Below are 26,728 nucleotides of genomic sequence, written 5' to 3' on the forward strand. Positions count from 1 at the left end.
CAATGCCTCCATGGATCCTGGCTGGCACCTTCCCAGGTTAAGAGCTGGCCAGGAAAGGATGAAAAGATCAGGCTAAACAAATATTTGACCAGCCATCATCATTACCACCTAAACCAACCAGCAGTGATTTTCCCAGGCGGTACCCTGAGCATGGGCTCTGGCTGCAATTTTTCCCTCTGCACAGAGAATGTGGGCCCCCTCTTGTCACTTAACCCCACATGTTTGCTCCCATCCAATTTTGTCCTTCAAATATTTAACCTGCCTCAAGCCTGCATGAGGTGCTGACCTCAGCTCTTTTGAAGCTCACATGATGTTTGCTTGCACCTAAGTAGGAGGCCTAAGTAAAGACATTGCTCATTCTGGGCACAGATACCCAGAAACTAATGACCCTGTGCGAGTGCTGAGGCTCAATTCTGGCCAGACTGATCAGTGACATTCCCTGCCCCCACTCCTCTCCAGGTACAAGATGGTCATCGAAGCCTGCTCCCTGCAGCCAGACATTGACATCCTGCCCCATGGAGATCAGACCCAGATTGGGGAACGGGTTCGTAGCAGCCTCCCTGCTCCCCACCCATCACTCCCACTCTTCCCAGAGATCCTTCTCAGGGAGAGTGGACAACTGGGAAGAAGGATAGGGATGGAAGCTGATAAGTTGCCTGCAGTGGGGTCAAACCTGATGTCTTTGATAATGGCATTCTTGATGGGTTCTCAGTCCTACCTATTGGATGAGGTCAGCTTAGCACCTGCCCAGGCTGGGGATGACTTGACATCGCCTTCATTGCCCCATGTATATATTATGAGCCCATATAGCACTGTTCTTAACCCAGGGTTGTATTGTTCCTGCTCATTCTCCAGGTAAGTTCCCTCCTCCTCAAGCTTAGATATATTGGCTTCTCCTATGGTCTTCTCCTGGGTGTGATTTAAATCCTCACTTCCTCTGTCCTCTTACACTGGTCAGATGGTCCCTAGCATCTACATGATGAATATTCAGACTTGAGGATCATGCTCCCCACTTCCAAATGAATTCAGCAAACATGTACACGTTCCTTCTTTCTGCAAGGTGAAGAGAGCCAGCCCTCAGTCTCAAATGGCTCGTGGTCCAGTAAGAACCAGAACAATCTCCCGTGAATGGCTGAGGGCATGATCTGTTCCTCCCCTTTGATGACAGGGCATCAACCTGTCTGGTGGTCAGCGCCAGCGAATCAGTGTGGCCCGAGCGCTCTACCAGCACACCAACGTGGTCTTCTTGGTGAGTGCCACCTGTGCGTGCACACTCACGCACACACACACACATGCCTACAAACACACACAGGCACTAATGCCCAACAGCCTCCCTCTCCGGGAGCAAACCTCTCCTGCCAGAAATATTGCCTGCTCATCTTATTGATGGAGAAACTGATGCAGGCAAAGACTTTAGACCAAGCCCAGCAGCAACCAGGAGGAGAGGCAAGTTGTACTTAGAAGCTGCCTCTTAGCAGGACAGTCTCAACCTATAAACACACATGCAGCCCAACTGTCAGAATGGCACACATACAGAATGATGCTACTGCTTCCCATCTTATGCTCAGGACAGACATTGCTAATTGATCACTGCATTATTTCCCATAGAACTTAACTTGGCCTCAAAATCCTCAACACAGCACTCTAGATAACCACTAGCAGTCAGACATGAGAAAAAACTTATCAGCTCTCCCTGCCCTGCTTCATGCCAACCTTGGTTGATAACAAAGAATCCTAAGACCCAGCTCTTGACCTCAAAGATTTAGAGTTTTGATCAGGGATATATGGGCCAGGCCCCATATATCTCGCCCACACTCAGGAAGCACATCCAGGTCAAAGGCCAACGGTGGCACAGACTGTGAAGGGTCAGACAACTGAGGGCTGGAAACATCAGGAAGAGCTTCCTGGAAGAGAACCTTGAAGAGAAGTCAATCAAACAGAAGGAAAGAGGCAGGTAATTTAGATAGGGAGTTGGGAAAAGGAACTTAAAGTCTCTGATACCAGATTTTTTTTTCTCCACTATCCCACCACACAGCGCTTGTTACTCAAGACACTTCAAACGTAAAGATTCCTAGTCTTTGTTAGCATCTGACACATGTTCAGCACTTTATGAAGTCCCAGTTTATTCATGATTCACGTGAGATTTAAACAACTCTGTTAGATAAAAATTAAGTGGCTACTTTACTTTCATCAAACTTTTATTAAACTCTAGCTCTGCACCAGGCATAGACACAAGGGGTATCAGATCTTAGGGACCTTGCAGTCTGGAGTGGATAAATAATTACCAGATCTGGCGTTGTACAGGGTATGCCTGGATCAGAGAGGAGGAAAGGGTAGGAGCAGGGGCCAGACAGAACACAGGAAGGGCTAGTACCTGGGACAATGAAAGATGAGTATGGGTTCACTAGGCAGATAGAAGGCAGAATTGCATTCCAGGCAGAGGAAAGCCTAGAATGGGAATCTTCTTGGAAACCTGAAATGGGGTGAGGGTCACTTGGAAAGGACAGAGGAGAAGTGAGGCTAGAAAAGAAGCTTTTCCAGGTTGGAAAGGGCCTGTAATACCATACTAAGGAGTTTGGACTTTATAAATGCTGAGACACTGGAAGTTCAGGAGACAGGACTTGAAATGATTAGATCTGTTTAAAAGTGATCATGGATCTCTGCCCCATTTTAAGATGAGGCACTTGAGGCCCAGAGAGGTTAGATGAGTTGTCCACTGCCACTCAGCTAACTAGTGTCAGTTCCTAAATCAGCATTGATAAAACTTTGATTTTATGCTCACTGTTATCCTTCATCCCACACTTGCTTCTTCCTTCTCCCCTCTGCCCAGGATGATCCTTTCTCAGCCCTGGATGTTCATCTCAGTGACCACCTGATGCAGGCTGGGATCCTTGAGCTGCTCCGGGATGACAAGAGGACTGTGGTCCTGGTTACCCACAAGCTACAGTACCTGCCCCATGCAGACTGGGTGAGGTGCCACAGAGGGTCAGGCCATTGAGGGTCGGGGTGGGGGTGGGGGCAGAGGCAGTCAGGTCTCTTTGAAAGAACAAGTGTCTCAGTAGCAATTGCTAAAGCACAAGAGCCCAGCACCGAATGGCCTCCTGCAGACTGGGCAGCTCAGTCCAGGGGACAGCAGACTGCTGTCTGGGGCTTCTGTGGGACACCCAAGTCTGGCAACAAGAAGTCTCAGGAAGAAGCAGACACTAAGCACCTAGCTTCTGATTCCTGCCTGACTTAATGACATTCCCCAGCCTTGGGAACTGTCCATTTGTATGAGAAAGACTCTTCCCACCTTCTGACCTCCTGGGGGATGGATGGATTCAAATGGGATCAGATGAAAAAATATAGAAACAATAGCAGTGGTAATAGAAATGCCAGTGTCATCAATAGAATGCAGTGTTGTGAAACCACACATTAACTAAATTCCCATATTCCTCACTGGGCAGAAAAGAGCTACTTTTCAATTAATTGGAAAGCACTTAGTTTTTAAGATGAAGATAGTTATTTTTGAAATCTAGGCCCTGCCTACTCCCATATAAAATTACCCCTAAGCAGCAACCAAAATCTAAGGCCCATTCTGAGCTTCAGGTCTGTGCCAAATGACCCTGCTAATCCCCGCCCCCAAAATAAATCTTTCTTCCATGTGATGAGATCCTTTTCCACAATGAAAAGGCAAAAAAAGAAGAAAGAAAGAAAATTTCAGATTTTATTTTTTAACTATTAAAAAAGGTACAGAAGGTTTGCATCTAAGTTTCCGTGGCAACCCTGGCAAGGTAATAAGGACAAAGCTGAGTCCAAAGAAGGCAGGCCTGGAGATGCCTTGTTCCTGAAGATACCATGAACAGGACTCCGAGGCATCCATGCTACACCCCAGCATGGGGTGGGTGAGGTTGAGGGATCAGGGTTGGTTGTCAGTGGGGAATCTATATGATGCTGGTGTCATTGAGTGCTTCACCTAAAAAGCTTTATTAATTTCAAAAAGTCATGACCACACACATTTGGACCAACAAGTGCTTTGGCAAGCACTAATGGAACACATCAGACCTGCCATCAGGAAGACCTAAGGGTAGCATTCAGTTAGCCTGTTAAGTCTATGGAAACTACTACTGGTGGAGTCCTTGGAGGTCACCAGTCTGCAGACCAGGATGCACTAATTTACTCTGCAGACCCAACTGCTGAGAATCAATGTTGGTGAAGGTATTATCATTACCACCCGGAGTCATGGATGAAAGATGCCATTCATAGTGGGTGGAGGGATGTGTCTATCTCCTTCTCAGATGCCACAGCCAGGTGGTGTTTGACCACCACTCCTCCCCCAACCCAGCCCCAAGCCAGATTTGTTTCCCTTTCCAGATCATTGCTATGAAGGATGGCACCATCCAGAGGGAGGGTACGCTCAAGGACTTCCAGAGGTCTGAGTGCCAGCTCTTTGAGCACTGGAAGACTCTCATGAACCGGCAAGACCAAGAGCTGGAGAAGGTGGGTGTTTCCTGGGGAAGTTTCTAGTAGAAACAGAACTCACAAAGACCTTCCTGTCCTCATGCTCTAGGAAGCTCTCAAATGAGACATGTAGGAGCTGGCATGGACTTCCTCCTACCAGAGAGCCAGTACCTGCACCAGGTACCCAGGGCAGAATTAGGTGGACACTCTCCCCTTATCCAGAGTATTTTTAGTTGCAAAGTTTCAGAAAATCAACTCAAACTGGCTAAACATTGAAAAAAGTGGGAATTAAGGATATATTGGCTTATGAAACCAAAAAGTCCACACATGTCCTTGAATCCAGGGGATCAAACACAGGAATCTGTTTCTTGCCATCTCTTGGCTTGGCTCCCCTAAAATTGGCTTCAGTCTCGTGGTAGCAATGAGGGCCATCAGCAGCCCCAGGCTTTCATTCTCTAGCTCAGCTCTGCAGAAAGAGAGTGCCTCTCCCACAGTAGTTCAGCAAAAGGCCCAGGGCTGACCATCATGGGGCCAACATAGTCACATACTCACTCCTGAGAAAATCCTCTTGGCTAGAGTGGAATGTAAGGGTGGGTCATCCATGATCATGTATCCTCCTGAATCACACAAATCACAAACTAAAGAATAGGGGAGAAATGGTCCCCCATTGGGAGACTGGAGTGCTATAAGCCAATGAAAGGAAAGGAGTAAATCCTAGCATGTTGAATGTGTGTGTGTCCATGTGGACCTTCTCCAGTCAGGGACAACCTGGAATCCTGACACTAGTCATCACCAGGGTGGTTACCTGCAACCTCCCCTTTCCTGTGTTTACACCCCAAGGACATAGGCCAGGCCCCATATATCTTTCAGGAGACGGTCATGGAGAGAAAAAACACAGATCCACCCCAGGGCTTGCCCCATGCTATGTCCTCGAGAGATGGCTTTCTGCAGGATGAGGAAGAAGAGGAAGGTACAGACAGCAGGCCTGGGAGAGAAGTGATCAACCGCAGGGAGACTAAGGTTTGGGGTTCTGGGTATGATGAGGTAATATGCCTTGAATCAAACCCCTCCCCTCCGTGTGCCTGGTTTTCCCGTGTGTAAGTGGGGATTAAAATACCCTCTGGTTAGAAGGATGTGAAATGTGAAGCCACAGTGGGGTCTTTGCTGCCTGCAGAGGAAGCAGCTGAGAGCGAGGAAGATGACAACCTGTCGTCAGTGCTGCACCAGAGAGCCAAGATCCCATGGCGAGCCTGTGCCAAGTATCTGTCCTCTGCTGGCATCCTGCTCCTGTCCCTGCTTGTCTTCTCCCAGTTGCTCAAGCACATGGTCTTGGTGGCTATTGACTACTGGCTGGCCAAGTGGACCGACAGTGCCCTGACCCTGAGCCCTGTGGCCAGGAACTGCTCCCTCAGCCAGGTAGGGCCAGAAGCCCCGCTGCGGGACTAGGGTGGGGGTGGGGGCGAGGGCTGAGCCCTCATGTGTCCCTGGAAACCCCTTCATTTTCTGCCTGCCCAGGATTGTGCCCTGGACCAGACCGTCTATGCCATGGTGTTCACAGTGCTCTGCAGCCTGGGCATCGTGCTGTGCCTTGTCACCTCTGTCACCGTGGAGTGGACGGGGCTAAAGGTGGCCAAAAGGCTGCACCGTAGCCTGCTGAGCCGCATCATCCTAGCCCCCATGAGGTACCCCCCATCCTGGTCATGCCAGAGCAAGTCACTGTGCTCTGAGCCTCGGCTCTCCTTTCTATTAAATGGGCACAGATGACCTCTGTCATAGGTTTGTGGGAGTGACACAGAAATGTGTGTAGAAATTCCTCCTCAAACTGACAATTAGTCAGCAGACCCCATGCTAGATATTTTACATGGCTAGATCATCTAAATGTCACATCAGCCCTTCAGAGTGAGTCTCTGGGGATTTTGGATACAGGTTAGTTCCCTTCCCCAGGTGGTGCTATCTGCCCATCTCCACCCACGAGTTCTGCTGCCTCCTCCCCCACACTGTCTCTTCCTTCCATCTGCAAGCCTGCAGGTTCTGACACTGGGAGCACAGAGAGCTGTTCTGATCTTCCATAATGGTTGGATAAAAACCCAAAGGCTGCTTGGTGTGGAAGAGGTTTAATGCTGTCATTGTCCAGTTGGTTAGCCAATTCCATTTGAAACCACAATAGACAAAAGGCTACCTGGCCCATAATAGATACCTGACCTCACCACATGACTCCAATTTTTACTTTTCAGCCTTGTGAACTCTCTTTGGCCCATAGACATGGCCTTAAGTTGACTGACCCTCTGTTTGTCCCAGATCTGTGGTTCTTAAATCCTCTGGTTGGGGTTGGGCTGACTCTAGGTCACAGCCAGAGAGCTGACAGCCAGAGTAGTCTTGCAGAGTCAGCCAGCTGACAGGCTGTCTCCAGGGACCTCTGGAAGGTTGTGCCTCTGGAGAGGACTCTGTGTCCTGGGAGGACAACTGCTGAGTGAGTCAGGGTGAGGAGGAGCTAAGAAGGGTGACAGTGGTCACAAATGGGCCTGAGAGTCCAAGAAGCTAATAAAGGGCCAGCACCCCTTTGGGCAGCTATGGGAATCTTCAGAGACACAAGTCAGATGTCTGCAGACCCTCAAAGACAACTGCTTCCAGGAAGCCAGACCTACAGATGACTCTAGGGACAATTAAATAAAGTAAAAACCATCCTCATTCAATAAGCAGAAAGAAAATCAATAACTGAATGAATAACTGTTCTGTTTGCCTCTTAGGTTCTTTGAGACCACACCCCTTGGGAGCATCCTGAACAGATTTTCATCTGACTGTAATACCATTGACCAGGTAGAGTTCTGAAGACTGTACCACATTTCTCCAGTCCAGGGAGACGCCAGGCCCCGGGAACTTTTTCTCCTTGATGCCAGGTTCCCCAGATCAGATGATCAAAGTCCTGTGGGAGGAGCCCAGAGTCCCTGATCTGATTGCAATGCTGTCTCAGGAACTGAGGTCCCCCCGAGAGACCTTCATAACAGGACTGAGGGAAACCAAATCTCTTTGGCTTCCATCCAAGACCCTAGTGGCTTATTCTATAAAAGTTCCAGCATATTCTGAACCAAAGTACTGATTATGTGAAGAATATTCATTTAGATTCAGCCTGTCTTCTTTATTTACCATTGTACCAGATAATGAGAAAACAAAGTCCCAATTCTTGCCTCAGGGAGCATACAACATAGCTGGACAGATAAGATATGTGCCTGTAATAAAGTGAGAGAGTAAAACATGGAGGCAGGTAATACTCTGAACACAATTAATAATTGGTAATACCATTTAATTAATACCAATTAATAACCAATTATTAACTGTGTTCAGAGTATTTCCTGCCTCCATGTTAATTAATACAGGTAATACCAAAACACACCTCCCTCTCTCCCCCCACCTCCCTCAGCACATCCCGTCCACGCTGGAGTGTCTGAGCCGCTCCACCCTGCTCTGTGTCTCAGCCTTGGCTGTCATCTCCTATGTCACACCTGTGTTCCTTGTGGCCCTCTTGCCCCTGGCCGTCGTGTGCTACTTCATCCAGAAGTACTTCCGGGTGGCATCCAGGTGATGGCAGCATTTGCCAGTCTCAGGGGTGGGTGGGGGATGGGAAGTGCTTTGCAGTTGGGCAGTTTGGTAGACTTCCTAGAATCGTCATTATAACAGTAGTATTGTCATGTTCCCTAGAAGAAGAAAGCAGAAATAACAAATAGAAATTGAAGGAAATATCCATATCATATCCTTCTACTCTAACATAACCCTCTGTTAGCATGCATACTCCACAGATAATATCTGAATTATTTCCGTGGAAGATATGGTTAGGAATGGAATCCCTAAATCAAGGTATGTGCACACGTTTATGCCCTTCATTCATTCTGCCAGAGTGCTTCTCATGAGGGCTGCATGTTTCCATCAGCCAGACTGATTGCTGATGGTGTGAGAGCAGACAACACCTGATAGGAGAGGTGTTACAGATATCACAACTCCCAGCCCACAAGAGTCCAGAGTGTGGCTGGAAACTCTGACTTCACAGATCCTCTCCCAGAAATCCATTGCCCTCAAGAACCTTGGAACCAGGCACACCTCTTTCCTACTCAGAATTTTCTAAGAACATTCTCTAGGAGATTCTTCCTAGGAGTGATTCTCTCCAACTCAGATTCAGAGAATTATAAGAAAAATATTTAAAGATCCAATAGGTCACTGTTTCTCAAACTGCCAATTACAAACTATCAGTGGGTCATGAAATCAATATCATGGATCACAACCAGCATTTTAAAACAAGGAAATAGGACAGAAAATATCAGCTTTGCTTCATGAAACCTTTGTTATGGTCACTTAAGAGTGTGTGTACTGATTTGTGATATAAAATATGTTTCTTACTGTGGGTTGTGGATAGAAAGGTTAAGTATCTTTCCAAAGTGTGCCTAGTTTGTTAGAACCAGCACCCAGGAAGAACATAGTTCATTGATATTAACAAAATTACAGTGACTTTTTGACCACTGTACTCTGTACTTCGGAATGTTTCCAAACACTTTGTAATACAAGCTGTTCTACAAAGTTCATTTCTTTTGCCAGAGAAGACATGTTCTCCCTGTTTCTCTGGTACCCACTCTGGTCCTGGAGATAATCTGTCCGCGAAAGCTACTTCCTGGATCCAAACCTGGCCTGTCTGACACTGATGAGCTGTCAAGTTGCAGCTGTGAAGAGTGGAAGGCCATTCTGTTGCCATGGATCCTCTCCTCACTCAAGAGCTCTTTAGGTCTTAATCTTTAATGTACCGATCTATAATGATCCCTGGGAAAGGATGGATTAAAAACGTTGAGCCTGGCCTTCCCATTCCTTTAGTCAGCCTTGCTGTAAGATGGAACCAGCACTGCCTACCCACTTTACCTCAGTGCCGGGTGTTGCAGCAGGAGTGCAGACGGACACAGGCATGAGGTGGACAATGCCCAGGATGACGGGAACTGTGCCTAGCAGGCTCTGTTTAAGCATTTTACATCAGCGATCTCATTCAGTGCTCACAGTGTGATGGGGAGGTCCATATTCCTCCCTTTGTAGGTAAGAAACAGACCTAGAAAGGTGAAGCCCTTTGCCCAAATACTGGTAAGGTAGAACTAGGATTCAGACCCGGCTGAGCCACAACCTGCCCTCCTAACCATCCTGCTCTCTTACCTGGCACAGGGACCTCCAGCAGCTGGATGACACCACTCAGCTCCCGCTGCTCTCACACTTTGCTGAGACCGTGGAAGGCCTCACCACCATCCGGGCCTTCAGGTACAGGTCCAAATTCCCCCAAAGTAGGAGTGGGGGGCAGGGTCACAGGTCATGAGATTGAACTCAAAGAGCCCCACTTAGGAAGGCCCAGAACATACCTCTCTCAGCCCCTCCTCAGGCCCCAAGGCCCAGATGATGTCCACCAGCAGGGACAGACCCGTTGGGCTCCAGCTATAAAATTTCAGCTCTCCAGACGGGCCCGAGGCCTCTGTGAACCAGTGCAGAACACGGGAAGAAACAAGGCCAGGACAGGTCTTCAACTGTCAGTACTAGAAAGGCCCTCAGGTCTTTGGCCAGCATGGATGCCTTCTGATATTGAGAACCTCTTGTCACCAGACACTGCTGACATTCTCTACGCTGCTCTCATTCATGCTGCACGGCTACCCTAGGTGCTGAGCATGAGTGTTCCCATTGCCCAGATAGGGAAACCGCACAAAGCCCATACTTGAAACCCACAAAGCCCATACTTGAAACTACTTGTTCATTCAACCAGCATTTACTAAGCTCCCCCACATGCTGAGCCCCTTGCCAGGCATGTGGGGCAAGATGAGTCAGGCAAGTGGCTGCCCTGGAGGCATTACAGTCCAGACTTAGAGCAGGCCAGGACAAATCCATGTGACAGCTGCTATGCAAGAAGTGGGGACATGGGCTGTGGGGACATAGAAGAGAGGCAGTTATGGAAGGCTTCGTAAAGAAGGTGTCATAGGAGCCAGGACTCAAAGGATAAGGAAGAGTTCACCAGCCTGGAGAAATTTCCAGAAAACTTTAATGCCCCTGCCATCCTCTCGCCATCCTGAGCAGCAGAGTCAGGCTAAACAGGAGCATCTGAGGCTGCCTAGTGGGTGGAGTTGGCTATTGCTCCCCCAGCCAAGTCTTGGTCAGTCTGTTGGGGTGTTACTCATCCTGCCAACCAAGCCAGAGACCCCTGACCCAGATAGTTGGGCTCTGGTCTCTAAGCCTCACCATAAGAGTGATAATAGGTTATTTATAGAATGACACAGCTGCAAGGGTATGACAATAACCATGTGACACTAAACCCTGTAACCTGAGGTCTCAAAGACCAGCCTAGGGTTCAGAAAAGCTCTCCTCCCCAGCCATCAAGTCCATTGTCAGCCCTGGAACCCTAATGTAGCACCACAGCCTCCTTTCACTCTTTGGCATGTGGGGCCAATAGGAGCTCATCTCTTGTCTGAGTAAAGCAGAGCTCTCCCCTGGCCAGGGCTCTGCTCCCTACACATCTCTGCCCCCGACTCAAACCTATGCTGCCTCCACACAGAAGCACAAGATTCTAGAGTCTGCTCCCAGCTTGCATTTCTCATCTCAAGCCTGCATTTCCCCAGTGTCTTCAATTTTCAAGTCCCTAGACACCCCTGGGCCTAGCTTCTGGCATGTCCCTCTTACAATTGGTGTCCAGAGGCCTTCAGGATGGGCCTGGAGCAGAGAGACTGTGACTTTCCTAATGTGGACCAGGTCCCTTGTGAGTGGATTCCAGCACCCTGTCACCTACCTCAGATCAAACCTGTGACCAGGCCAAGCCAAAGGAACTGCAGCCCAGCAAGGTCTCCCACACCCTTCCCTGACACAGTGAATGATTCTTCAACTTGAATGAAAGACTTTTTAATCATCCCTGTATTTGTTTAATTTATCAGCTTTGGCCCTGCAACCTGCCCTGCTGAGTGCAAACTAGCATTTATCGATTGTGCGCTTACCAAATGCCAAGTGCTAAGTGTTGCATGTGCATTATTACAATTAATCCTCAAAACAGCCTCATGACACAGGCCTGGGAAGCCATGTTTTACAGATGCAGTCTCAACCAGAGAGGCTGGTAACCAATCTGAGAGCTGGTAGAGGGCCTAGACCTGACTGACCTTCTTGACTTTCCTAAGAGTCCCTGTTTTTTCACAAAAGTTTCCAGAGTGCCTGGCACTGGGCTCAGTATAAGAATTATTCCCATCCCCATTTTACTGGTAAAGAAACTGAGTCTCCATCCTAACACACAATTGTGATATTCAGATACCAGCCTGAGTTTGCATGGCTCCAAAGCTTGGCTCTTTTCCTAGTTCTCAGACATACCATTGCATACCTATAACAGGAACTCCCATTTCAGACTCTCCTGTCACACAGAGCACTCAGGCCCACACACTGAGCACCTGAGCCTTCTTACATGCACACGCATAGTGTTTGCACTCTCATAGCTACATGACTTTCCTTCAGATACAGTTTCACACTCACCTCAGACACCCACCTGCACGCATCCACCACTTGGCTGTGCAGTTGCACGCTCTCACTCACCTCAGAGACTCACATGGCTATCCTCAGACACATGCCCTCCACCCAGAAATAATACAGGCCAAACAGAGAGCTTCAAGAGTGAAAAGTAGATGGTAAACAAGACATGTCTCCAGGTATGGTGGTGCACACCTGTGATCCTAGCGACTCAGGAGGCTGAGGCAGGAGGCTCATGAGTTCAAAGCCAGCCTCAGCAAAAGTGAGGTACTGAGCAACTCAGTGAGACCCTGTCTCTAAATAAAATACAAAATAGGTCTGGGGATGTGGCTCAGTAGTTGAGTGCCCCTGAGTTCAATCCCTGTTACTCCACCAAAAAAAAAAGACATATCATGGGTCCTTCTGAGCCCCCAAATTTGGTCTTTACTAGACCAGAGGTGCCAAGATGGCTTTTTATTCTCTTCTTTGTTCATCATCAAACAAGTGCTCCTGTACCTCCGCTGAGCCCATCCCATGCCAGCAAAGTCTGAGGGAAGTGGCCAAGAAGTCAAGGCTGATCAGGGAGAGGAGACAGGTCTTTCACAGTAATGTGAAGAAACAGGATGAGGCATGAGTATAGGAAAGAAACCCTTAACGTTCCTTGCACAGAAAGATCTTATCTACCTAAGAGGCTCAGAGAAGGTTCCACTCATTTGTTCAACAAATATTTAATGATAGTGCCGGATGCTGGGATCAAAACAGACATGATCTCCATCCTCATGGGTTTCCCAGTCTGGTGAGAGAGATGGGTTATAAACAGCCAGAGAAAATGACTGTGCAATGAAGCTAACAGGCTGCAGACATAGATAATAGGGGAACCTACTTTAAGTAAGATAGTAGTCAGGAAAGGCCCCTCCGAGTAGGTCTCAGGTAAGGGAAGTTCTGAAAGTTGAGAAGGAGCCAGCCTTGTGAAGAGCAAGGGAGAAAGTATTCCAGGCAGTGGGGAGAGCATGCACAAAGACCCCAGGGTACAGAATAACTTGATATTGTCAAAGAGCTTTGAAAATGCTGGGGTAATGGCTACAGAATAATAAGTCAGAGAGTGAATGGCTGGGGAGGAAGTTGGAAGGAGCTGGTGCTCCTGGAAAGAAATTTTTTCTTTAATTTTCTATTTGTTGTTTTTAGTTATACATTTCAGTAGATTGTATTTCACATATTATACATACATGGAGCATAACCTCCCATTTTTGTGATTGTACATGGTGTGGAGTTACACTGGTTGTGTATGCATTATGAACATAGGAAAGTTATGTCTGATTCTTTCTACTATATTTCTTCTTCCCATCCTCCCTCCTTTCCCTTCATTTCCCTTTGTCTAATCCAATGAACTTCTACTCTTCCCTCCCCATTTTCTTACTGTGTTAGCATCTGCATATCAGAGAGAACAGTGGGCCTTTGGATTTTGGGGGGAAGAGATAGTTCTTTATCCTAAAAGCATTGAGAGGCCATTGATATTCTCAGCAGGGTCATAGTTGGTGATTTAGAAAGATCACTCTAGCTGGCCGCTGGGCAGAGATAACACACAGGGAGATCCAGCACATCTATCAGGAGCTGATGCAGAGTCCAGGAGAGGTTTTAGTAGGCAGGAAGCAGGAGAGAGGTGGACAGAGGCAAGGATTTGGGGGATGTATACATAAGAGGACTTGTTGAGGGACTGAGTGTGAGTCCAGGATATTCCTGGTTCTGGCCTGAGAAACTGGGTGGATAGCAATAGTGCTCACTATTCTCCAGGAAGACCTAGAGAGAACAAACCTTGGGGTGAAAACAGTTTGGAGGAGGTGGGACTCTGCAGGTTAGATAGAATAGTAGGAGGTGTTGGGGGAGCCTATATAAGATGGCAGAGGTGGCATGGTCAGGGCGGCCAGCAAGGCCCAGGTGACCCCTCCTAGGAGCTATGTGGGCCACCATTATTCCCTCCTCATCCTCCCTCCAGGTATGAGGCCCGGTTCCAGCAGAAGCTCCTGGAATACACGGACTCCAACAACATCGCCTCCCTCTTCCTCACGGCTGCCAACAGATGGCTGGAAGTCCGCATGGCAAGTGCCACCTACTGCTACCCAGATCCTGGACAGGTGTTCTGATAGGAATGTGGAGCAGAGCAAGGGACAAACATGGACCAGGGGGTGGGAAGAGAGGATGGGGAACCAGATTATGTGGACATAGAGCCTTCCTTTTGTCCCATCCCTGGCAGTCCTTCCAACATCTAACCTGTGTCCCCTTCCCCTATATTACTGTCTGAGGGCTTGTGTGTCTGAGGGTTGTGCCTGGAGCAAGAATAGTTGTGTGTCTAGTGAGTGTGTCTGCAGTGAGTGACATGACACATGCATGCATACATGTTGAGCCAGCTGGTGAGGCCTGCCTTCTCAGGGAGTAGGGGAGCCTAGGCTGGGGGGCACATGTTGGCTCCTGAGCCCAGGATTTCCCAGCCTCCTGTGTGTCTGATGTGTGTGTGATGTGGGGCTGGTCTGGGGATATCTGAGCTGCTCCCTGTCCTGGATGGGTGTGAGGTGGGACAGAGCCTCTATAGGTCCAACCCCCAATGGCTGGGGCCAGCTGTTCTCCCTCCTCAGGAGTACATCGGTGCATGTGTGGTGCTCATCGCAGCTGCCACCTCCATCTCCAACTCCCTGCACAGGGAGCTCTCTGCCGGTCTGGTGGGCCTGGGCCTCACCTACGCCCTAATGGTGAGTGACAGCAGGCTGGGATGTGGATGAGTAGGACACCAGACCTCCAGGAATCCCAGTGTTCCTTCCCCAACTGAGTCATGAGACACTCCTAACCCAGGCCTTCCCATGTGGGCAGGACAGCTGATAAACAGGCCCCAGGCCCCAGACATGTGGTGGGTGAGAAGCCACATTCATTGTGACTGACTTACTTCCCACAGGTGTCCAACTACCTCAATTGGATGGTGAGGAACCTGGCAGACATGGAGATCCAGCTGGGAGCTGTGAAGCGGATCCACGGGCTCCTGAAAACTGAGGCAGAGAGCTATGAGGGGCTTTTGGGTGAGGGGCAGCAGTGAAGACGCTCAGGGGAAGGGCCCACGGGAGGGGTGTACTTGGGCTGGGGGAATGATGAGGGAGCTGGGGATGGTGGTCCTCCTAGATACCAGCTGTGGCCCATGCGGGGTGGCTGACACCCAGCCTGGCCCCTAGCACCATCGCTGATCCCGAAGAACTGGCCAGACCAAGGAAAGATTCAGATCCAGAACTTGAGCGTGCGCTATGACAGCTCCCTGAAGCCAGTGCTGAAGCATGTCAACGCTCTCATCTCCCCAGGACAGAAGGTCAGACGTAGAGCCCTGGAGGGCGTGAGGCAGGGCAGCTCACAGAGTCCCCCATGGCCACCCAGGCTTCCTCCTGGCTTCTTACCCACTCACACCGCCAGTCTCCTGGCCCTGGCTCTGTCATGCTGACCTGCTTTCCTCCTCTTGCTGTTCTCAGACCTTGTGTCCTCATCTGTCACCAGAGACAAACAGCCTGGACTCCCCTGGCTTCTAGGGGCTTTCCCCTGGCTAGCACCACCCCAGAGCTTCTCTGCCTAGGGGGAGACAGCAAGGCTGTCCTTGTCCTCAGGGAGGGAGCTCCTGCCTAGTGTCTGACCCAACACTCCTCATGTCCCTCCTCTCTGGCCCCATTTCTCTCTGACGCTATCCTTCTCCTTCCATCTCTTTACGTTTCTGTCATCGTCTGTCTCACTGTCTCTGACCTTTGGGTGTAACTTTGTCCCTGCTGCTGTCTTCTTCCACCTGCCCTTGCCTCACTTATCCTTCTGCGTCACTTTCTCTGAATCTGTATTGGTCTCTTGTTTTAAATTCTATTAGAACCCCAAAGCCAGGAAGCAATGGGGTCAGAGATGGATCCAATTTAAGGTAGGGCACACAGACACACCCCGGCCCACCTTCTTGTCCTCTTGCCACACCCATGTGCACACAGACACAGCAGGGCCCCCAGCTCCCCTGAAGTCACATATTTGGCACTCCCAGACCCAGGAAATTGGATATCTACACCCTGCACTGTGATCTCAGGTCCGAGCCCCCTCAGACCTACCACAGAAAAGAAACCCAAACCTGTGGCCCAGCATGGCCAAAAAGAAGCTGGTGCAGAAGAGGAGAGGCTGTGACCTTCCCCACCTGCACACCTTACCAAGAGCTAGCACTAGAGGTCACTCCTGGCAGCCCCTGAAGCCGGAGAAACACACCTGCCTTCCTTTTTCCAGATCGGAATCTGTGGCCGCACAGGCAGCGGGAAGTCCTCTTTCTCTCTCGCCTTCTTCCGCATGGTGGACATGTTCGAAGGTAAGTTGTATGTTGGGCACCACATGAGTCCTGGCCTGTGGTCTTATGTTACATGAGGCCCAACAGTCACTGCCTTTCTCTGCCTCCTCTCTGGGGCCCATGTCCCAGGCTGAGCCCATCCCCAGCACCACCCCATCCCTGGTGGTGCCTACCTGCCACATCATCTCCATGCAGGGCGCATCATCATCGATGGCATTGACATCGCCAAACTGCCATTGCACACCCTGCGCTCACGTCTCTCCATCATCCTGCAGGACCCCGTCCTCTTCAGTGGCACCATCCGGTGAGCCCCTTCACCCCCCCAGGCCTATGCTAGCTCAGCTTCACTGAGTCTGCAATACAAAGAGGAGGATGTGGGGGAACTGGGGTCTTCAACTAAGTGTCACCTTCAAGCCCTTCTCATGAGGCCAAGACCAGCACTGGTGACATCTTGCACTACAGCTCTCAGTGCTGTCCACACCCACTGCCGCCACCTCGGTGCTCCCTACCCAGCAAAGCCTCCAAATGACTCAGTTCTCACCCACGAGCATTCACCAGCCTTGCCTGTGACAGGACCCTGGGGATGGAGGCAGCCCACTGCTCCCTTCCCTATGGGTTTCTGTGCCACTCTCCAGATTCAACCTGGACCCGGAAAAGAAGTGCTCAGACAGCACACTGTGGGAGGCCCTGGAGATCGCCCAGCTGAAGCTGGTGGTGAAGGCGCTGCCTGGAGGTCTCGGTAACAACTCCTGGCTGCACAGCCAGGCTGGCTGGGTGCTAAGAGAGCATCCATGGGCTGGGGAGGGAAGACTCATAGCCACATCTTTGGTGGCCTGAGTTTGAAGTCTGGGATCTGATAGGACCAGAGACCATTTTGTTCTACCTTCCACCATTCAGGGGCCCAGAGAGGTAGTGACTTGCTCCAGGTCACACCGCAAGTCCGTTCAGGCTCTCACCTCTCTTGCAGGGCTCAGGGAGAGAATAGAGGTCCCTGTATGACAGAGTTTGTCACCCATGCTGTGGTAGTATCTTTAGTCCTGCCCTGCCCTATCCCCTGCCCTAGGGAAGAGAGAACAGAGTGGAAAATCTTGGACACTGTTCGCTTAAAGAGTTTATTAGAAAGACTCTGACCCCTCCAGGGGAGGGCAGGGCCTTGGGGTGTACTGCACCTCCTGGATCTGTGGGGCCTGGCCAAGCTTTGGCTTCTGTGGATTGCCCTCCCTGAGGCCCCAACTTGTGTGGCCACTCTCCATGCACACACTCAGCATACATGGCCCCTCCCAGGATTGCCAGGCCACAGCAGAGCACACCACCACAGATGCCCTTCTCACCTCAGTCCCTGCAGATGGCATCTGGGTTGTATCAGGTGTGCTCCTGACACACTACCACCTAGGGGCAAATGCCCCCCCAACCCATGCCGTCTGCTCACACCGTGAGCCCTGCTCTCTGTGCCTGGGGCTGCTTTCAGATGCCATCATCACAGAAGGCGGGGAAAATTTCAGCCAGGGCCAGCGGCAGCTGTTCTGCCTGGCTCGGGCCTTCGTGAGGAAGACCAGCATTTTCATCATGGATGAAGCCACAGCCTCCATCGACATGGCCACGGTTGGTTCTGGGCATGTCCATGGGGTAGAGACCTTGGAGAGGGTTTTAGTGAGGTGTTAGGGAAAAGTTTGCGCAAAGCAGTCCTGACTTTCAAGTTGCCTTTAACATCAAGGGCTATGTGTGGCCAAAGAGGCCAAGGGCGGGGGGACTCTGACTCCATCTAGTCTTAAAGAAGGTTCCCACACACACACACACACACAGATCCACAAAGACTTCTCACCCCTCACCCACAAAACAGCATCACACTTGCAGCACATGATGTGCTCACAGAACTGAGCTCCAGGAAGCCAAGTCAGCCCCTGAGTGCTGGACACCCAATGAGTCCTGAGAGAACCAGGACCAGAGAGAGGGTGGGGGAGGGTGGCTAGGATTGGAGTCAGATGGGAGCTGGGCCACAAACCTGGGCCCCACATCCCCAAAGCCAGTCCAGACCCCTTCAACTGGGCAGGTGAGCCCTCAAGCTGCTTCTTCCATCTGACAGGAAAACATCCTCCAGAAGGTAGTGATGACAGCCTTTGCAGACCGCACTGTGGTCACCATCGCGGTAAGGGGCCCATTGACAGGCAGGGGCCACCCAGCAGGAGGGCTGGCTACTGGGGCTGTCATTAGTGATCAGCCCCTGGGCTTGGCTGGTCCCCAAGAAAGGACCCTGGAGCAGTTCAGGGCAAGGAGTCTGGAGGGCTGGCAGGGATCCTGGGTTGCAGGATTTGGGGTGAGGGGGATTTGCACCTGCTCTTCCCTCAGACATCCCCTCTTTCTCTCCAGGTTCCAAGGTCCACCCCCCTCCCAAGGTCCTGTGAGCTAGGTTGGGGTTGCTTCTCCATAGGAAGTCAGGGAAGAGAGGTGTTGGTGTGAGGGGCCCCTGAATACTGAAACCTGGATGTGGGAGAGCTGAGACCTGCTGGAGGGGAGAAGGGTGGTATTGAAGGGCTCAGATCACAGTCCCCCTAGACAGGGGCAGTCACCACAGAGATACAACATCGTGGCCACATGCCTCCTTCTCCAAGCTGCAGGAGGGAGCCCTTAGCTGCCCTGACCCTTCCACCCACACCCTGACCAGCCCCCTCCTGCCTGCCCAGCATCGAGTGCACACCATCCTGAGTGCAGACCTGGTGATTGTCCTGAAGCGTGGTGCCATCTTGGAGTTTGACAAGCCAGAAAAGCTGCTCAGCCAGAAGGACAGTGTCTTCGCTTCCTTTGTCCGTGCAGACAAGTGACCTGTCAGACCCCAAGTGCCATCCTATACTCTCACCCTGCCCCCACCCTTGCCTGGGTTTTCTAACTGTAAATCACTTGTAAATAAAGAGATTGATTATTTCCTACTGGGAGCCCCAACTCTGGTGGGCAGAGACTGCAGTGGTCTGTGGGTGCAGGGAATCAGCCTGTCTTTGACACTGGGCAGATTCTGATGTTGCTATGTAAACATGGGCCAAAGCATATTTCCTGATCTGTGAAATGAGGGATGTGTTAGTCAGCTCGGACTGCCATGACAAAATATCGCAGAGTAGGTAGCTTCAACAACAGGAATTTATTTCTCACAGTTCTGGAAGCTGAAGCCCAAGATCAAGGTATCCGCAGCTTTCGTTTCTCCTTGGCTTGCAGACAGCCATCTTCTCACTGTCCTTGCATGACCTTTCCTCTGTATACACACAGCCCTGTGAATTCTCCTCTCCACCCCCTCTCTCTCCAAGGACAGCAGTCATATTGAGTTAGGGTCCAATCCCTGTGTCTTCATCAAATCTTAATTACCTCCCCGCAGGCCCTAGCTCCAAATACAGTCACATTGGGGGCTAGGTCTGGAGAAGAAAATTCAGTCCATAGCAAGGGAGATAGCATTTTTGTGGAAACCCCATCGGATAAGGTGACAGGTCTCTTCCTTAGGGTATTTATTCTTGGATTAAAATTGTGGAACCTGGTACCCTGGATTAATACTATTTCCTTTGCCAGTAATGGAAACCCAACTCAAAATGGCTTAAACAAAAACATATTTATTGTGGTATGTGACTGTGAAGACCAGGAGGTATACTATTTCAAACACGGTTACTCCAAGTATTTAATGTCAGGGATGTGCCTCCATTTCTGGGTTCCATTTACCTCTTCCTTTCTGATGACAGATGGCTGCTAGCAACCAAAAGGAAAAAAAGATGTTCTTTCCCAGTAGCTCTAGCAAAAATTTTGGGAGCAAATCTCAATGGATAAATTTGGTCACATTCTCATCTTCACCACTGTGGTTGGAGGGCCAGAACATACCTACTGGCTAGGCCTAGATCCCACATCCCCATCTCTGTTCCCCAAAGCAAGGACATTCAGAAGTGGGCAATGGTGGTCCTTCAGAAAGTAAGAACAGTACAAGTATCACAATTAGCCAGGTGGTGGCTGAGAGTTGCCAGGCCCCAGACCCTGGAGAGACCAAAACAACAGCTTGTCCTAACTTCATCTTCATCAGGAAATAGGAGTGCACACCTGCCCTCAGTCAACAAATGACAGGTGCTAATTTACATATCATTTTATAATAATTTATATATCACCTACAGTACTGGCTTGCCAGGCCCTGAAGTAAAAACCTAGGGTCCTTGGGTTTAACTGCAAGAGGGTCAAAGCCCCTGCATTAGCGCCAGATAACAGATGACCATGCATGGTCCAAGGGATTCTTCTCTAAGGATATGAGCCCCAGGGAGCAAATGAAGCCATTACTGTTCCAACAACCAACAAGGCAACCTTAGGCTAATATCTACAATAGAAACATGTCCAGACAAAAGCCTGGGACCCCAGTGTCTAAGCTAGCTCTAAAACAACTCAGGTCCAGATACCTCCTATTACTTATATTGAAATAAATCAGGCTACAGACATGGGGAGTGTAAAGCAAGTGCCAGTAGTTCACATCCTCTAAAATGCAGGGTGGGCTGGGGCCTCTTGGGATAGAGAAGATGGAACTTCCCAGGCTTCTGGGGCTACAAAATGAGCATTGTTATGGTAGGTGTTGGACTGTGCTCCCAATCCTATTGAAGTTTTTTTTGTTTTGTTTTGTTTTGTTTGTTTGTTTGTTTTTGTAATGGGAAAGATTTGGAGTCTTCGGATTCTCAAGGGATCTAAGACTAAGAAAAGGTGGTCCTAGGGGCCTCTGGCTCTGGGATAGTGGCTCCACCTCTCAGTGCCTCCTTTCCCTGGAAACCCAGAGCCTCTCTAGAGGCAGAGATGACCCAACTGCAGATGGGTAAAAGGAGGGAGGGGAATCAGGGCGACAGCGGCTGCTATCCCAGATTAGGACAGATGATGACTCCCTTCGCGCCCTCCAATTTCATCGTGAAATTGGAACCTCATATGATCTGTCAGTCGAATTGGACGGACAAAGCCCCAAGGGCAGACTGAGATGGAAGAAGGAGGGGCAGGGTAGGGGGTGGCTAGGGGCGGAGCTTGCGCCTATGCCCGTCCCCTCTCCCGCTCAGAAATAGGTCGGGCTCCCCCTAGCGGCCAGTCCCCAATTCTGCTCCTCGGGCGACCCCCGCCCTTAATCTTGTATCCGCACCTTGCACTGGTCTGTATTCGCGGACCCACGGACCGACAGACTGACCGAAACCCGCCGGCCGCCAGCACTCAGTCAGCGGGAGGGGGCGGGGAGGCGATGGCTGTGGCTTGAGGAGCAGGAGCAGGTGCCGCGGCGACAAGCGGGCGGGGCAGGGACCGCGCGGCGGGCGGGGATCGCGGGGCGGGCGTGCGTGCGGCCGGCCGGCGAGCAGCCGGGAGGCCTCGACTCTGAGCTAGCCCAGCCAGGTAGCGCGGGAGACGAGGGGATCCGGAGTTGAGCCGGGTCGGGTGGTGACTCCGGAGGGCGCAGGATCCCAAGGAGACAGAAAGGACAAGAGCTGGAGAGAGATCCCGGGAGCGGCGGGGGCGATAGGGGAGGAATGGGGTAGGAAAGAGGGCGCATACCTAGAAGAGGCAGTCGGGACGTGAAGCTGGAGCTTGGAGGGGATCTGGGACAGAAATGGGTAGGGCGGCAGAACAGTGGGGGGTTGTGCGAGGTCTCGCTAGTTGGTAAGATCGGGAGGTGTTAAGTTCTGAGGTGGGTCGAGAAAGGAAGGCTGGGGGACCAGAGGGATGTTAGGAGGAGGCCCAGGTGTGGAGGAGAGCTGTGTGGGGATCCAGGGCCGCCTGGCTGGAGGGCTCACTAGGCAATGGGCAGTGGGCTGAAGGGTGAGGCTGGTGTAAAGAAGTGAGTCAGGATCCAGGTGGAGGTGAAGACGGATCTGGAAGGACAGGCCATCTCAGGTGTGAAGATAGCCCAGGCTGAGGGTAGCCCAAGGTGAGAGGGTGCCTGGGAGACCCTAGGCCAGGTCAGGGCTGTGCCCCCCCATGGGGGAAACCCCTCCCTGGGGTCACCGGAGCCATGCTGTCCCGCAAGGGCATCATCCCTGAGGAGTATGTGCTGACACGGCTAGCAGAGGACCCTGCAGAACCTAGGTACCGAGCTCGAGAGCGGAAGGCCCGCTTTGTGTCCAAGAAAGGCAACTGTAATGTGGCCCACAAGAACATCCGGGAGCAGGGCCGCTTCCTGCAGGACGTATTCACCACGCTCGTGGACCTCAAGTGGCCACACACACTGCTCATCTTCACCATGTCCTTCCTGTGCAGCTGGCTGCTCTTCGCTATGGTCTGGTGGCTCATTGCGTTTGCCCACGGTGACCTGGCTTCTGGTGAGGGCACAATAGTGCCCTGTGTCACCAGTATCCACTCCTTTTCATCCGCGTTCCTTTTCTCCATCGAGGTCCAGGTAACTATTGGTTTTGGTGGGCGCATGGTGACAGAGGAATGTCCACTGGCCATCCTGATCCTCATTGTGCAGAACATCGTGGGGCTCATGATCAACGCCATCATGCTGGGCTGCATCTTCATGAAGACTGCGCAGGCGCACCGGCGAGCAGAGACTCTTATCTTCAGCAAGCACGCTGTTATTGCTGTTCGCCATGGCCGCCTTTGTTTCATGCTCCGCGTGGGTGACCTCCGCAAAAGCATGATCATCAGTGCCACCATCCACATGCAGGTGGTGCGTAAGACCACCAGCCCTGAGGGTGAAGTGGTGCCTCTTCACCAGGTGGACATTCCCATGGAGAATGGCGTGGGTGGCAACAGCATCTTCCTGGTGGCGCCGCTCATAATCTACCATGTCATTGATTCCAATAGTCCACTCTACGATCTGGCACCCAGTGACCTGCACCACCACCAGGACCTGGAGATCATTGTCATCCTTGAAGGTGTGGTAGAAACCACGGGCATCACCACCCAAGCCCGCACCTCCTACCTAGCTGATGAGATCCTGTGGGGCCAGCGCTTTGTCCCTATTGTGGCTGAGGAGGACGGCCGCTACTCCGTGGATTACTCCAAGTTTGGCAACACCATTAAAGTGCCGACGCCACTCTGCACAGCCCGCCAGCTTGATGAGGACCGCAGCCTGCTGGATGCCCTGACCCTCGCCTCTACCCGTGGGCCCCTGCGCAAACGCAGTGTGGCCATGGCCAAGGCCAAACCAAGGTTTAGCATCTCTCCAGATGCCCTGACTTAAGTCATGGTCCCTGGGTCCCCACATGTGCATGTGCACACAGGCAGTTTGGTATGGTAGGTACAGTGGATGTGGTGTGGGCCCCTTGGCAAAGTGAAGGCCTGGACCCTCCTCAGCTCAGCCTTCCCTGCTTTGTGCCCAGGGTGTTGCAAGGCACTTGTCACTGCTATTTCTGGCCTCAGCAGGAGCCCGTACTGGGTTATTTTTGTCCCTGTTCCTCCAGCCCAGCTCAGGACTGGCTTATCCCTCTCTCTCTGCCCAAGGGAAGACTGTGGGTGTACTAGGCCCTAAAGCTGGGTCTCCAGCCAGTCCTGGCCCCCATGATCAACCTAATACCAGCAGGCAGGTGGCTGGGGAAATCAATCCCCAGATTGGCAGCCTGCCTTCTGGTTTCTGTGGTCCCCAAAAAATCCCTGTGACCAGGCCTCAGCTCTACTTTGTCCCTGAAAAAGTGATGGGCTAAGGGGTGGGTTCCACCTGCAAAGGAGGGCAGGTAGTGAGAGCACATTGCAGCTCCACGGCTGGAGCTGTGGAACCTACACAGGTGGGGGTAGGCCGAGATGAGCAGAGCCTCTCTCCGCTGTCAGGCTTCAGCCCAGGAGGGGGACCCAGCAGGGATAGGGTAACAGAAGAAGGCTTTGCTGAGCCCTGCTTAGGGAGCAGGAGATGGGCCCAGCACCCTGCCCTTCACCCATTTCACCCTCTCTGCAGAGAGGATTCCTTGGGCTGGGGCTGCTGTTCCCATTCTGTCTCCAACCTGGGAGGCTAGAATGGGCTAGGCAGCCAGTGACATGCCAAGCACAGAGAGCTGAGGAAAGAGGTCCTGTGGCTACCACATACAACGGACCTCAGTCTGAACTCTGCTCCTGGCTCCCCAATGGCAGCTGTGACTCACTTTGTCCAGAGGACAACTGGGGGTGGGGGTGCCTTTGAGTTGCTGGAAAAAGTGTTGAAAGTTCCAAATGATAGGGGGTATGAGCTCCCTGAGGTGAAGAGGCTCTTGGTCCTAATGGGTTTGACCCAAGCCAGGACTCTTAGAGCCTGTACTCACGGAGCAGTGCTGTGTGTCCTTGCCCAGAATTCTGCCTTCTGCATTGTCAATAAAGCCTCCCCTTCGTGACCTAAACTCTGAGCTGTTCTTGCTGGGGAGGCAGCAAGTATGCTGGTGGAAAGGGAGGGTGGGGCTGGCAGCTGTCACCCCACATTCAAGAAGTACTGTGAGCCCTAGCAGGGAGTCCAGGAAAGGGAGCTGAGGCTGGCTCCTCCTCCCCCAGCTCAGGGGCATTTCCCCCTCCTCAGGTGACCTAGTACTGCCAGCAGTCTAGCTACCTCTTTTTTTTTTTTTTTTTTTTTTTTTTTTTTTGCATCCAGAAGGCCTTATAGCCCTGGGCCCTGCCTCCCTCCCAGGGATCTATTGGAAGGCAAGGTACCTAGGGAGAGGAACGGGGTCATTACAGGCATAAGGGTTGTGGTTGGGAGGTGAATTTTCCAGACATATGCCTGGGTCCAAATCCTGGCTGTAGCTATATGACTTAGGACAAGTAACTCTCTGTCTCTGTTGCCTTATCTATGCTGACTGTATCTACTTCATAGAACTGTAGGTGTAAGTGAAAAGCATATGTAAATGTCAAAGTGCCTGGTCTGTAATAAGTGTTCAATAGTTAATTATGAGAAAACTGACCAAGCAAGCATTAAGAGAGAAAGTGTGTTTATAGTTTCCTGCAGTGATGCATTTCTTTGCTTGGTCTTACTTTCTACACGTGTCCCTTCCAGCTAAGGATTAGAGGGGTTGTGGCAACCTGTAGCCATATAAGTGGTCTTAGAAGGGTTATGATCATTTCCTCCCACATGAAGTCTCTTTAGTAGTTTCCCATTACTTTCTGGATCCAGGCTAGACTTCTTAGCCAGCCATTTCAGGACTTGACTCCTTTCTACCCTGCATTCCACTGTTCTCTTGCCAGAATAATTTGCACCCTGATTCAGCCAGTTCCCTAACTATCTGTGTGTCCCCTCCTTGCACATAACTGAGGTTCTGACTTTCAAGCCTTTTGTTATGATTTCCCCTTTGCCTGACCTGCCCAGGCTTCATCTCTGCTAAAATCCATAGAAGTTCAGACCCAGTGATGTCTCCTCAAAGCCTTTCCTGGTTTCTCTGGGGAAAAACTGTCCTTTCCCTGAGCAGTCTCCTCTGCCTGTGTTTATGACCCCAAAGTTCATGGCTTCTTGGGATTAGGAATTGTGTCTGATTCAACATTGGGTCTGACACTGAGTAGGTACTGAGTGAAGGAATCGATGGATGCATGGTGGACAGATGAATGGATGATGTACAGAACCACAAGCCAGAGTCATTACTAAAAAGAAGCCTGCAGACTGGGCTGTGGTTGGATCAGTAAGGGTCTGTCACAGGCTGCCAAGAGAAAGCCAAGGGGTCCAGGAAGTTGCTGCTGCTTGTGTGAACTATAAACTTTCTTCTTCCTCACCCACATAGTCCCTGGCACTGATTCCCTTCCTTGCAAAGCTGACCCATTTCTGGTTCAAAGAAGAGATTGAAAAGCTAGTCAGAGTCTGCCCGGAGTTTTGAGGGTCTGGCTTTTGGAACTTAATTTGGTCAAACCCTAAGGCCATGGGAGAGGCCAGAGTCACTAAGAAGGAGCCCCTTGGTCACAGCATCTTTGGAGTCCCATCCAGAATAACTTTCCTCCAACCCCTTACAGACCTTAAGTGGCTGGTGACAGCCTGACATCTGCAGAACTGGGGTCTCAGCGCCACCTTCTGGCCACAAGGAAGACTTACATGATCCCGGAAAATTGGAGCTGCTGGTCCTTCCATTTCTGACCACTCTAAGGGAGATCCCCAGCCTTAAGGCTTAGATTAGAGAGAAGCCGGAAAGTTCCTCGATAGCTGGACTAAGCCATCCTTGCCCCCACATGATCAAAATATATAGTATAACTCGGGAGTTCCCAGGGCCTGTCTGAGTCCCAGATTTGAGACTGACAACAGGCTCAGCTATGTTAAATGACAGTACAGATTATGCCCCAAACACCCAGAATCAGAGGGGCCTCACAGATACTTTCTCTAAGCTACATGTATGGTGAACCCTCCCTCCTCCTCTTGCTTGCATAAGCCCTGGGCTCCTTGCCTTCCAGACTACTCTGTCCCCAGTCAGTGATGATGCAGCCCGAGGGGGCAGATCTTCTAAACCTCTGTCACCAACTCACATCAATGGTGTGACATGTCCCAGGCCTTAGTCCTGAGCTCCACAGGTTAGTGAAGTCAGGCTACCCACTTCTTGTTATGAAAACAAC

General features: G+C 51.0%; 2 protein-coding genes across 4 annotated transcripts in view; both read left to right on the forward strand.

Moving 5' to 3' along the window:
• The window catches only part of Abcc8 (ATP binding cassette subfamily C member 8), a 74,320-nt gene extending 55,132 nt beyond the window's left edge, over positions 1-19,188 (forward strand). For 2 of the 3 annotated variants that reach the window (XM_046438330.2, XM_046438331.2), the window contains exons 20-39: positions 460-544; positions 1,169-1,249; positions 2,831-2,968; positions 4,354-4,479; positions 5,311-5,410; positions 5,615-5,856; positions 5,956-6,122; positions 7,188-7,257; positions 7,859-8,016; positions 9,631-9,723; positions 13,922-14,024; positions 14,559-14,672; positions 14,873-14,993; positions 15,144-15,274; positions 16,207-16,285; positions 16,460-16,568; positions 16,900-17,003; positions 17,733-17,866; positions 18,348-18,410; positions 18,946-19,188. In XM_046438330.2, the coding sequence (XP_046294286.1) occupies positions 460-544; positions 1,169-1,249; positions 2,831-2,968; positions 4,354-4,479; positions 5,311-5,410; positions 5,615-5,856; positions 5,956-6,122; positions 7,188-7,257; positions 7,859-8,016; positions 9,631-9,723; positions 13,922-14,024; positions 14,559-14,672; positions 14,873-14,993; positions 15,144-15,274; positions 16,207-16,285; positions 16,460-16,568; positions 16,900-17,003; positions 17,733-17,866; positions 18,348-18,410; positions 18,946-19,083 (2,356 nt within the window). In that variant the 3' untranslated portion in view covers positions 19,084-19,188. The other variant, XM_046438332.2, reaches the window with a different exon arrangement.
• A 2,380-nt stretch (positions 19,189-21,568) lies between these two features.
• On the forward strand, positions 21,569-24,549 carry Kcnj11 (potassium inwardly rectifying channel subfamily J member 11). The gene has a single exon (XM_046438384.1). The coding sequence runs from the start codon at positions 22,254-22,256 to the stop codon at positions 23,424-23,426; it is 1,173 nt and encodes a 390-aa protein (XP_046294340.1). The 5' UTR covers positions 21,569-22,253; the 3' UTR covers positions 23,427-24,549.
• The last annotated feature ends 2,179 nt before the right edge of the window (positions 24,550-26,728 follow it).

This window comes from Marmota monax, unplaced genomic scaffold (genome assembly GCF_021218885.2).
Source record: "Marmota monax isolate L192 unplaced genomic scaffold, Marmota_monax_Labrador192_F-V1.1 WCK01_AAM20220418_F8-fsc00061, whole genome shotgun sequence".
Classification (NCBI taxonomy): domain Eukaryota; kingdom Metazoa; phylum Chordata; class Mammalia; order Rodentia; family Sciuridae; genus Marmota; species Marmota monax.

Coding starts and splice junctions, on each gene's coding strand:
- Kcnj11 (XM_046438384.1), top strand. CDS start 22,254: ATGCTGTCCCGCAAGGGCATCATCCCTGAGGAGTATGTGCTGACACGG.